Consider the following 13,128-nt stretch of genomic DNA (forward strand, 5'->3'; position numbering starts at 1 on the left):
AAAAAAGGCATTTAGCTTTTGCACACCCTCCATTTTGGCCTGCAATAATAGCACATTTTTTCAATGACTCAGTAGATATGCATTATTTAATTTGAAGAATGCAAATGCAATTGGGTTAAGCTGAGTGTCTTTCCTGTCACAGTTTATTGAGTAGCTTGCAAGGGGGTGGCTGGATGGAAGCCCACAACAGCCTGGGACATTCCTGGTACAAGCATTGCTCAGAAGAACTGGAGCGTGGGCTTTGGAAATTGGCGTCAAAATGTGGCGCCTCTTGCAGGTGGGTTCAGTGGACTATTCCTGTATACTTGCTAATCGGCATTCAGGGGCATGGTAATATTCTACTGGACTGTTTCGTAGGGAAAAGTATTTCACTGCGTTAGCACTTAGCACGTGTGACAATAAAAGCAACATTGAAGATGAACATGGCAGTGAAATACTTTCCCTACAATACAGTCCAGTAGAATATTACCATGGCCCTGAATCTCACTTAGCAAGAGTACAGGAATGAATAGTCTACTGAACCCACGTGCAAGAGGCGCCACATTTTGGCAACAGACACCAGAATTGCATTGGGAGACGCAGCAGTAACGTAGTTTCTTTCCACTTAAACAACATTACATGTTCACAACATCACAACAAACGACCTTAAGGATTTCGAAAAAAATTAAGTTTTAATCCTGGATAAGTGCATTCTTTCCTTAAAACTAGTGTGATTAATTTGTAACTAGTACGGCGTGTTCAGATCATAAACGGTTTACATTGGGAACATGTTGTGTCGTTTACCGGAACACTTGGTGCTGTGCAGCAAGTCATTGAACAGTGGGGGCTTCATGTGATTCCCAGATGTGGAGTTAGTAGAGGCAGGAGGATGCTTCAGTGGACTGGTTGATGGAAAAATTAACTAATGAGGGAAAATAAACAGTGTGGATACGTCCTACAGGGAGGTCCCCAACCCACTGATCCCACAGGGAAGTGCGCAAGGCTGGCAGCATCAGGTGCCCCATGGACATGGTCTTCAGATGCCCGAAGGCTTGTCGGTCGGAGCTGGAGATAGTGGACGTGAGGAACAAGGGCCGTCACTGGGGGTAATGCCTCCAGTGTCTTCATGGTCGGTTGCAGGACGTGCCCCCGGGACACAAACGAGGAGAGGAGATTATGGTCGGTTCACGGGAACTGCTCTAGTACATCGAGTGCGCGGGCCGACCAGACTTTGGACTGTGAATAATGGTGCCAAAAATAGTGGCGCCTGCATGTGTAATATACTGGTAAATAATTTCACCGTGCAGTTGCATATGTGGTAAATAAAACTCCATCGAGGCTCAGCACGGGTCTTACAGCAAAGAGCATACACGGCAGGATGCTCGAGATGCCAAGGTATATATAACAAAAGATCAAACAAAATTCTTGACAATAGGCGGATGGGTAACCAATGTTTTTATGAAGAGTCCTGACTTAAAACATGACCTATCCATGTTCTCCATGACCCACTGAGTTACTCCAACACTTTGCGTCTTTTTAGTGTAAACCTGCATCCGCAGTTCCTTGCCTCTACAAGAGGTTTTTATAATTAAGTATTGATTGAGTGGATAGAGAGAGAAAATGGTTCTATCCAGTAAAATCGAAGCTAGATTCACTTAATAGACTGAAATCCAAAGAAATTTAAGGAACTTCTTTACCCAAAGAGTGGTGAAAATGTCAAGCATGTGGTCAAAGGAATGGTTGGGGGACATAATGCAGATGCATTCAAGGGGAGGCTGGACAAACATGAGCAAGAATGGAATAGAGGATAATTATGGAATTGCAGATGCAGGAATCTTGAACAAATCACAGAATGGCGTTGTAACTCAGTGGGCCAGGGAGCACCTGTGGAGGGGATGGAGAGATGACTTTTTGGGTTGGGGGCCCTTCAAATTGAAGACGGATCCTGAGCCAGAACATCATCTGTCCATTCCCTCCACAGATGCTGCCTGACCTGATAATCCCTCCAGCACTTTGTGTTTTGCAGAGGATTGATGATGATAGATTTTGTTGTAGGGAGGCTGGAGTGATGCTTAAATTCCAACATTGATTAGTTGGGCTGAATGCGCTGCTTTCATCTCAACCCAATCCATGCAGAGGAAGAACTTGGAAAATAAGATGGTCTTGGGTAGATACAGCAAAAAAAAAAACTGGTCCTTCAGCCCATTGAATCCATACTCGCCAACCACTAATCCTACATCAATCCCTCTACATTCTTCTACCCGCCTCTACATTAGGGGCATTTTGCAGTGGCCATAACCTGCACATCTTTGGGTTGCAGGAGGAATCCAGAACACCAGAGTTACAGTGAGAAGGTGCAAACTCCACATAGACAGCACCCCAGGACAGGGTTGAATTCAGGGTCAGGATTGAACCTAGGGTCACTGGCACTATGAGGCAGCACATCCAGTTTCATTAATGCATATTGATAAGTCTTCAGAAGTCTACACAAAAGGAATTCCAATTACAACTATTACTTTCTTTACCTGTAGTGGGATCACAATCATGAATATCTTTTTGTCTTTGTCAGACAGAATATATTTCACAAAGGCCCAGCCTGTGCCAATCAGGGCCAGAGTAATGAAGAGTAAGGCACCTTTTAACCTGCGGAACAAGACAGAACATGCAGGCTAAATTGTTACAGACACTTGAAGAGTGAAATTATTTTGTTTAATACAATTACACAATGGTTTCAAAGCTCAACAATAAATCCATTAAAGAAAAAATGTAAAAGGACTCAAAGTGCTGGAGTAACAGCGGGTCAAGCAGCATCTCTGGAGATCATGGATAGGTGATGTATCGGATCGAGACCTTTCCTCAGACTGAAGTTGCTAGGTGAGTACTGGTTCAGTCTGAAGAAGGGTCTCAACCTGAAGCTTCACCTATCCAGAGATGCTGTCTGACCAGCCGAGTTACTCCAGCACATTGTGTCCTTTTTTTGTATTAACCAGCATCTGTGTTTCTTTGCTTCTAAAGGAAAGGGTATTTATACTACATCATTCATGGTCTAAAATGTCTCTAAGTACTTTACATCAACTTAAATGTTATCACTATTGTAAATACATGCAAGTCTAGTTTAGTTTAGAGATACAGTGTAGAAACAGTGGCTACGGCCCACCAAGTCCGCACCGACCAGCAATCCCCACACATTAACACAACCCTACACACACACACACACACACGGGACAATTTTACATGTTTTATACCAATCCAATTAACCTACAAACCCGTATGTCTTTGGAGTGTAGGAGGAAACCGAAGATCTCGGAGAAAACCCATGCAGGTCACGGGGAGAACGTACAAACAAGCACCAATAGTCAGAATCGAACCTGGGTGTGCGGTAGTTGTTGTTAGGTAGTTGCTCTACTGCTACGCTACCGTTCCCTAATTTGTTTACAACAAGGTCCCATTCACATAAACATCGAGATCATGCGTTTTAGGGTGATAACTGAAGATTAAGGTATTAGCCAGAATACCAAGAACTCTGCTAATCTCCTCCTAAACAGCCCACCAGGAGAACAGCGAGGGGGCATTGGTTTGACATCGCATCTGAAACATTGCATCTGCAGCAATACCAAACACCTTCAGTAATGCATTTGAGTTGGTCCAAGATTTGTGCTGAAGTCTTTGGAATGAGATTTGAAGCGCTCACATTCTCTACCCGACACAAGTGCTACCCGCAGTGTCAAGGCTGAAGTAGCTTACGATTTCTAACAGAGCATTAAAAATGTGACCTTGTCGAGTGGAGCCAATACTACAGAGTAAATCTGCAGGTGCACTGGGAACTATTTATTTTAGCTGTTGTATAGAGCCATACAGCACAGAAACAGGCCCTTTGTCCCAATTTGTCCATGCCGACCAAGGTGTCCCATCTAAGCTAGTCCCACCGCCCATATCCCTCTTGGCCTTTCCTATCTATGTGCCACTCTTGTATGGGTGGAAGTCTCAAACTCAGCATAACACTGAGACTTTAGACTTCAGAGATACAGCTTTTCTTTCATGGAGAGATGACCATTGTGATAACCGTTGTGTTTCGCAGCCTATCCACCCAAGTCTTGAACCTTCTCTGGGCAGAAATAAAACTGGACAGATATTCAACTAAGTCCCAAGATCATTTCTGGTGGGACTGCCTTCATTTACCTCAGCACAGAGTGGAATTTGATTAGCGATCTCTTATCAGCTCGAGTGCATTCCTGACCTCCCATATACATTATCGGAGACCCTTGAGCTATCTTTAATCCTACTTCATCATGCACTGAATGGTGTAACCTTTATCTGTACACTGTGGATGGCTAGATTGTAATCAAGCATAGTCTTTCCTTTGACTGGATAGCATGCAAACAAAAGCTTCTCACTGTACTGTTGGTATGCATGACAATAATAAACCTAAACTAATCTCTAAATAAACCAAATGTTCTTGGTGGCCCAGAGACATAATCCAGTACTTGCTCGGGCAGAGTCTAGGTTCAATCTCTATTCTGGGCTGATTTCAACACTGGCATTTGAGTGCTGCAGGAACTTTAGCTTTCTCTGGCCAGCCAAGGCCCATGCCGAACAAATACTTACAGATGGGTAATGTAGTACATCACAGCCCAGCCTTCAATAGCTGATCCTTTGACAGCAATGAAATAGTAGTTTATCTGGAAATAAACACATCATTATAATAATGACTGCAAACATTTTTAGTTCAAATTTAAAAATGCAGCGTGGAGACAGGACCTTGGGCCCACCAAGTTCACGCTGACCATGGAACTGCAGTTCTATGTTATGTCTCATACAATCATAAGTAGTAGTGGTAGTAGTAGACCCCCCTCGGTCATGACTGACCATGGGTGATGCATCCTGGTCGGATGCAAGCCTGGGCGATCGATGTCGTATGGAGGACAGGCTGTTGCCCATGCAGCATGTCCCCCCTCTCCACGTCCAAAGGAACAGCAGGGCCGTTACAGTTTGGCACCAGTGCCGTTGCAGGAGCTGCCAGAGCGAGGTTGTAGACAACGACAAACTGCCTTAGGGGCTCCGACTCTGGATTTTCTCCAGGTTTACTCCAGGAGCCTTTTCCATGACTGGATATGGCCACAAGGCAGTGGAGGTTTTAAATCAGAGTTTTCCCTCTCCTAGTTAGACTCCCAGGCTGATGAGTCCCATCTGCCCACACTCGTGGGGGGCGGGAGCGTCTACCTTCCCGTGCAGGTCTATAGCACCTGCCCACTGCCCAGAATCATGTGACATTCGGCCCATCAAGTCTACTCTGCCATTGAATCATATAAATATCTCTCCTTCCTAACCCCATTCTCCCCATCACCTCTGACTACCTCGCTTGGTTAGCTTGCAACCTAACAGCATGAACATTGAATTCTCCAATTTTAGAGAACCAACCTACTAACACCCCTCCTCTCTGCCATTTTTATTCTTTTATTGTCCCTTTAGTCACCTGGATGCAGAAAGACAATACATGATTACATTTGAACCCCGCATGGGGTACAGATACGTGATAAAGGGAATAATGTCTAATCCAGTAAAGTCCAATTAAAAATAGTCCGAGAGTCTGCTGTTTCACAAAAGGATGGTTCAGTTGCCTGATAGCAGCTGGAAAGAAACTGGTCCAGGATTTGGAAGTGTATGTTTTCACACTTCAGTACCTCTTGCTTGTGGGGAGAAGGGAGAAGAGGGAGTGGCTGGGATGATACTTGTCCTTGATTATGCTGTTGTCCTTGCCGAGGCAGCGTGAGGAAAATGGAGTAAATGGATGGGAGTTTGTTTTGTGCGATGGTCTGGGCTGCGTCCACAATTTCTTGCCGTCTTGGATAGAGACGGGAGTGTCCATCCATCAATGGGAACGAGTTGAAGGGAATAAAATGGGATTAGTGCAAACGGGTACTTGAGGCTCAGTGCAGACTTGGTGTGCCAAGAGGCCAGTTTCTGTGCTTTATGAAGTAATTATTACTTCAGCTGCTGCACCCAAGGCCTTAAACCCAGCTGGGTCACTGCAGGAAGGAGACTATTCCTCCACTTCCAATTCATCAGTTACTGCACAGAGAGTTGGGATCAGTTGCACAAACAAACTAATCCATTATGAATAAACCTGTCAACCCATGGGACTTTATGAACTTCTAATCCTGGTGACTGCTCAAACTATTAATAGAGGAGATGACTGGGCAACTCACCATCAGTCAAGCCTGGTGATTAAGCCATTGTTAATGAAAGAGATCAATTTCATGCTTGTAATTAGCCTACAATGATCACTTTATTTTCTCGTGAAATGACCCTGCTTTTATCTGTGGAATTAGTCGTTGCTTCCATCAAAGGTTCTCTTTCCTTCACTCTATGATCTAGGCTTACTGTGAAATAGACTGCATTGAGCCCAGGCACACTGTTCCCTCCAGCACTACTGTCGATAGACATTCATAGAGTCATAGTGTCTTACAGTGTGGAAACAGGCCCAACTTGCCCACACCGGCCAACATGTCCCAGCTACACTAGTCTCACCTGCCTGCGTTTGGTCCATATCCCTCCAAACCTGTCCTATCCATGTACCTGTCTAAATGTTTCCTAAACATGGAAGGTACATGGACGGAATCTCAAACATCTAGGGGAAACCAATGATGAACACAGGATGACCATGCAATCTCCGAACAAAAGAGTGCACAAAATCTAGGCCCAGGCCGCTGGAGTTTTGAAGCAGCCGCTCTGAGCTTGCGGGATCACATCATGCATTAACTGATAGTCAAGCTTCTCCACAAAACAGTTGTGAAATGCAACAATTCGCCGCTAGCAGAGTTTGGAATGCAGAGCGTTCACTTTTACAAATATAAACACACTTAAATGTTTCTTGAATGCTGCGATAGTAACTCATCTAGTTCATCGATACATATAATGTAAAGTAATTCACAGTTAGAGACTACTGTCGATAGTAGCGCATCTAGTTCATCGATACATGTAACTATATTATTCTCTCATGCCTGCTTTTAATTTAAGTTATTTTTCATATTCACTTTTTGGATCTGTGTCTCAGTATTTGGACCCATAATGAATGTAATATCCTCGGGCCACAATTAACGCCCATTTCTAACTGTCCTTGGGAAGAGGTGAGCAGCGTCTCGTTACAGTCCTTGTGGTGAAGGTAACCAAGTCTCAATCCTTTATATCCAAGTATACAAGGCCGTACGTGAAGGATGTCACAATGGAACCAGACTTTAATACTCCAGCACAGGCAACTGGAGGGGAAAAGCAAATATACTGTGTTTACGATCTGCTGCAGCTTACCCTGTGAAGGATAATTGCTGCAGCCTAATCCATCTAATCTCAGCTCACCTGACCGAGCTTCTGTGACCCGCTGGCTGGCTTGTTGCTGAACCACTTCAGCCAAGCCAGCGTTCAAATCGGGGCCAACAAGAAAGCTAATCCAAGTACTTCTAACAGGAACCGCAGAGACCTGTTTGAAATGAGTGCCATCGTAATTTAGCTGTGTTCACAGCCTTGTACTTACAGCATGGAACAGTATGGAGATAGACTTGGTGAATGCCAGGGCAGCCATCAGCCAGTGGATTTTAAACACGCTGTACCTGGGGGATACAATATTACAGCGCATCAATAGTTTTATAACAATCAAGAATGAATGTAGCTATGGACGGCAGAGAGGGAATACATACATGCAGTCCATTACTTTTAGATTAAGATCATCCTGATTAGTGCGGGTGTCAGGGGTTATGCGGCAAAGGCAGGAGAATGGGGATGAGAGGGAAAGATAGATCAACCATGATTGAATGGCATAGACTTGATGGGCTGAAAGGCCTAATTCTGCCCCTTTTCCGGTCACTGAGGGTTATTTTGAAGATAAATTAAAATTCAACTCCTAAAGATAAACCTGAAATTTAAAAAAATTGGGATTAGGAAAATAAGGGATTGTAGCAAAACACATCTGGTTCATCATTCTCACTTCGGGAAGCAAGTTGCCTGATTTACATAAAACATCGGAACTGGACGTTGGAGGTTGAGGGGAGACTTGATAGGAATATATAGAAGTATAGTAAGGTAGACCGTAGGTAGGTAAGTAGGGGAGGCATAGATAAGGTAGACAGTCCGAACCTTTCCTCAGGGTGGAAAGCTTTAAGGTGAGAAAGGGTAAGTTTAAAGGACATGTGCAGGGAAAGTCTTTTTTGTTTAAAACACAGAGTAGTGAGGACCTGGATCGCATCGCCAAGGGTGGCGGTGGAGGCAGATACGATAGTGGTGTTTAAGAGTCTTTTATACAGGCACATACACGTTGGGAATAGAGAGATATGGATCATGAACAGTCAGATGAGATCAGTTGAACTTGGCATCATATTTGGCACAGACACGAAAGGCTGTATTGATCATAGATCAGCACAAGACCGGGTCTATGGAACAGTGCAGCACAGGAATAGGCTCTTCGGCCCACATAGTCCATGCCGAACACTTGGCTTACACAAGACTAAAACCCCACAACAGTACAGTTCCCTCTGAGAAGCACAGCAAGAATGTTAGTAGGGATGGGTATTAAATGCTGATCTTGTTGGTGAGGCCAACATCTCAACGATGAGAAGTACTTCAGTACAACATATTCCACGCGTGCAGTTTAAATACTGAGTGGCAAAACAGCTTTACCTGTGTTTAAGAAGTAGATAAACCCAGAATAAGGCTGCAGTAAAGAAGAATCCAGCCATAACCAGGTACAGCAGTGGTAATGGGATTTCACCAGCAGAAAGATAGTTCCGAGGATTTTTTGCTGTGATCTCAACCTAAGAAACAAATGATACAAGTTTAAAATATGAGATGCTATCACCTGTTCTATTGACAACAATAACTGTAATGCAAAAAATAACCACGCTGATTTATTTTTACAACCGTTGCTTCGTGTGAAACCTTCTCGGTTTCTAGGTTTAGATCATTTTAGGTTTAATCCCTAATGAAATTACGGATCTTAAAAACAAACTCAGAAGTGGGCTGGGAATGGAGCTGGCCAGTGCTAGTATCTCAATTCAAAAATGATAGCAACACAGAACTGCAGATTCCATTCTGAATCGTTGCCTACCCTCCACAGATGCTGCCTGACCTGGTGGGTTCTTCCAGCACTTTCGTATTTTGCTTCCATTTATCTGTCTGAAGAATAAAAAGTATAAAGTGTGGAGAAAAATATTCTTGTGACGGTCAGGAATTCTTAGTGTGATAGATTTGCTGCAATGACATTGACGACACAGTCCCTCAAGCCAGTTCTCCACTTAATTTGATCATGGAAAGACACAAAATGCTGGAGTAACTAATTTGAGGAAGGACATCCTTGTGATTGAGGCAGTGCAGCGTAGGTTCACGAGATTGATCCCTGGGATGGCAGGACTGTCATATGAGGAAAGTTTGAAAAGACTAGGCTTGTATTCACTGGAGTTTAGAAGGATCTTATAGAAACATATAAAATTATAAAAGGACTGGACAAGCTAGATGCAGGAAAAATGTTCCCAATGTTGGGCGAGTCCAGAACCAGGGGCCACAGTCTTAGAATAGGAAGCCATTTAAGACTGAGGTGAGAAAAACGTTTTCACCCAGAGAGTTGTGAATTTGTGGAATTCCCTGCCACAGAGGGCAGTGGATGGATTTAAGAGAGAGCTAGAGGCTAGTGGATTCAAGGGATATGGGGAGAAGGCAGGCACGGGTTATTGATTGGAGACAATCAGCCTTGATCACAATGAATGGTGGTGCTGGCTCGAAGGGCCGAATAGCCTCCTCCTGCACCGATTTTCTATGTTTCTATGTAACTCAGCGAGACAGACAGCATCTCTGGAGAGAAGGAATGGGCAACATTTCGGGTGATGACCTTTCTTCAGAGGAGTCAAAATGTCACCCATACCTTCTCTCCAGAGATGCTGACTGCCTCACTGAGTTACTCCAGCATTTTGTGACTATCTTCGGTATAAAATAGCATCTGCAGTTCCTTCCTACACAGTTAGATCATGCTTGTCTTATCATCTACTTTGGTTCTTGTAAGACACTTTGGAAAATAAATACATGCATTGGACTTTCTATCCCATCCCTGCACCCCCTACGTACTTACAGTCATATCGAATGGAACAATCTTGTTCCCCGAATGTGCCTCATAGCAATTATGAAAACGGAGTGTATAAAGTCCTTGCACATTTGGTGATGGAACCTTCATATAGAACTGCCAACAAGAAAACATTCAATTATTGTAATCAAACCAATGGCTTTACAATTAAATTCAAATTTTAAAAGAAAACGTTTCTTACTGTGAAGCTGTAGGAATCATTCGTTTTTCCCAGCTTGAAGGTTTCTTCTTGCGTTTCCGGTTTTGCCCTCTATGGGGGGGGAAATAAATGAAAGAGCCTTGACAGGAGGCACCAAGCAAACTTGGCATCAGGGCACAGGCAAATAGCTATTGGCTCTGTCATTCTCAGGATGTTATCGAAAGCACCAAAAATGTAACCTGTATTATACCTCATCTTACGTATACAACTCCTCAGGGTGTGTAAGAAAGAACTGCAGATGCTGGTTTAAATTGAAGGTGGACACAAAATGCTGGAGTAACTCAGAGGGTGAGGCAGCATCTCTGGAGAGAAGGAATAGGCGACGTTTCGGGTCGAGACACTTTTTCAGATTGAAGAAGGTTCTCGACCCGAAACGTCACCCATTCCTTCTCTCCAGAGATGCAGCCTCACCCGCTGAGTTACTCCAGCATTTTGTGTATACCAACACCTCAGGGTGCCAGATATTCCACTTTAGTTCCTTTCGGCAATTCTAGCTTGACAAGTATCTACCAAACATTTATGACTCACTGATCATCAACTTGCTGCTTGTAGGATCATGCCTTGTTAAATTTTAGATACCTGGTTTACACATGTTAGCTATTATGGTTTACTCAATATTTGCTGTTACATGATGGCAAGTGTTAAAACAGTAAGAATTGTACAATGTCGGTGAGTTTGAATTAGCAGCATACAGCACCGGCCCTTCGGCCCATCGATTCAGTGCTGACTATCAACCACCCATCTGCACTGAGGTTATATTTTTATTTTCCCCACATTCTCATCAACTCCCCTCAGATTCCATCCCTTACCCACTCGCTGGGGACAGTTTACAGAGACCGATTAACCTACTGACCCGCACGTCTATGGGACATGGGTGGAATCCGCAGTATCCGGGGATACCCACGTGGTCGCAGCTAGAACATGCAAACTCCACACAGACAGCACTCGAGGACAAGACCAAACACAGGTCTCCGTCTCCTGAAGGTTTTTAAATGGCATACTAGGCTATAATTAATGCTTAGCATTCTTGCCCAACAAATTTAATGCTCATTGTAATTTTGTTACATGGATATTTCAAAATACTATTTTTACTTTAAAAAAAATTTCATATTTCAGCTTTGACCATAATCACACATTTACAAACCAATCTTATCTATGGAGTTTAATGAATAATCCAAAATTGCTACTTGGTTTGTCTGCATGTGGGAATGTTTTAAAACAAATGGCTGTTCATGCAGCTTGAAGTTCTCACAGGGGCTGGTGCTATGCCAGACGTCCTTTCGAAGTGACAATAACAGGAGTGAACAAGTCCACTTTGAAAAGAGAATAAGTTTGGATCATAGCAAGCGCTGCATCTTTATGGAGCCATTGAAAGCCGGATCACAAAAATTAGCAAAAGAAAACCTCAGACTTTAAACATAAATCCTGGGTCTTTCAAGACCAACGTGCCAACTAACTTCCAGTACAAGTCCCCGACCTATATACTCGCCGGTGGTGGGTATGTGGAACTTGCTGCCAGAGGAGGTGGTTGAGGCAGGTACTATAACAACATTAAAAAAACGTTTGGACAGGTAAATGGATAGGAAGGTTTGGAGGGATATGGGCCCAATGTAGGTAAATGGGAATAGCTTAGATGAGGCATCTTGGTCAGCATGACCTGCTTCTGTGCTGTATTACTCTCTGTTACACAAGTGCTTCATTGTTATCTGTACTGATAATGGAAGAGTCAAGAGGGAGTTAGATTTAGCTCTTAGGGCAAAAAGAATTAAGGGATATGGAGAAACTGGGTACTGATTTTAAATGAACAGCATGATCATATTGAATGGCGGTGCAGGCTCGAAGGGCAGAATGGCCTACTCCTGCACCTATTTTCTTATGTTTCTAACAATGAAATTCAATGCAACAGCTTAACAGGCCTGCAAATGCTATAGACGATATATAACAACTTTTTAAATTTCAATACATTAATAACTGTAATACTAATGTATTAAAAAGGTCCTTAGTGGAACCAAGGAGAGTCCATAGTTGCTGAGTTTGGTGTTATGTGGCGTTAAGAAGCAGCTATGCTGAGAAAGCTATTCTTGAAACTTAATGGTCACTGTTTTCAGGCTCCTGTACATTCTTCCCGTTGGTAGAATTGAACAGAGTTCAAGAACCACATTGTACATTAAAGTGAGAAATGGCAACATACTGGCACACTGCAAGAAAGACATAAAATCATTTTTCAAGTTGGCTATCTGCCAACTAGTGCTGTCTTTCTGCCTTTTCTTGTTCGGTGTCTATTACAGGCTGGGCCATCATGAAGTTATTCAGCCGCCTGGTATTCATTTTTTGTGCGGAGGCCATCGGATTCCAATATCAAGTTAAACAGACTAACCTTTTTAGTTTCCACTTTTCCTTTCGTCACGTCTTTGTTTTTATTATTTTCCGTTCCTCTTTTTCTTCTGGTTTTGCCTAATGAGACAGAATTTCAACATGAAAGGTTTGTTTTACAAAAATGAATGCTTGGTGGAAATGTGTTCTCATGCTGAACAGCTGACTTCTAATCTTGAGAGTGTAACTGCATGATTCTGGACATTCCCTGCTTCTTCTCCCTCAATGCGACCACCTCTTGTACTAAACTTTGGGGAAATGAAGGTCCAAGGATATCAGACTGCTGCATCACAACCTAGAACATTTAGCCCAAATATGCTGTTGTTGGAAGCAATGCTATTTCTCCTTCCCACGGTTGCATGTTGGGCTGTCAAGGGGTTAAGTTGCTGAATAGGTCAAACATTGCATTGGTCAAAGCACAAAATACCAGAAGAACTCAGCGGGTCAGGCAGCATCT

General features: G+C 43.3%; 1 protein-coding gene across 1 annotated transcript in view; it reads right to left on the minus strand.

Annotated features, from left to right (window-relative positions):
- Positions 1-13,128, minus strand: part of LOC129714453 (protein GPR108-like) — a 112,063-nt gene that overhangs the window by 7,582 nt on the left and 91,353 nt on the right. The window contains exons 7-13 of the mRNA XM_055664056.1: positions 12,676-12,752; positions 10,281-10,349; positions 10,088-10,195; positions 8,647-8,780; positions 7,508-7,583; positions 4,585-4,658; positions 2,505-2,622 (exon numbers count right to left, since the gene is read on the minus strand). Coding sequence (XP_055520031.1) covers positions 2,505-2,622; positions 4,585-4,658; positions 7,508-7,583; positions 8,647-8,780; positions 10,088-10,195; positions 10,281-10,349; positions 12,676-12,752 — 656 coding nt within the window. The remainder of the gene's footprint in view (positions 1-2,504; positions 2,623-4,584; positions 4,659-7,507; positions 7,584-8,646; positions 8,781-10,087; positions 10,196-10,280; positions 10,350-12,675; positions 12,753-13,128) is intronic.

This window comes from Leucoraja erinacea, chromosome 39, assembly GCF_028641065.1.
Source record: "Leucoraja erinacea ecotype New England chromosome 39, Leri_hhj_1, whole genome shotgun sequence".
Taxonomy (NCBI): domain Eukaryota; kingdom Metazoa; phylum Chordata; class Chondrichthyes; order Rajiformes; family Rajidae; genus Leucoraja; species Leucoraja erinaceus.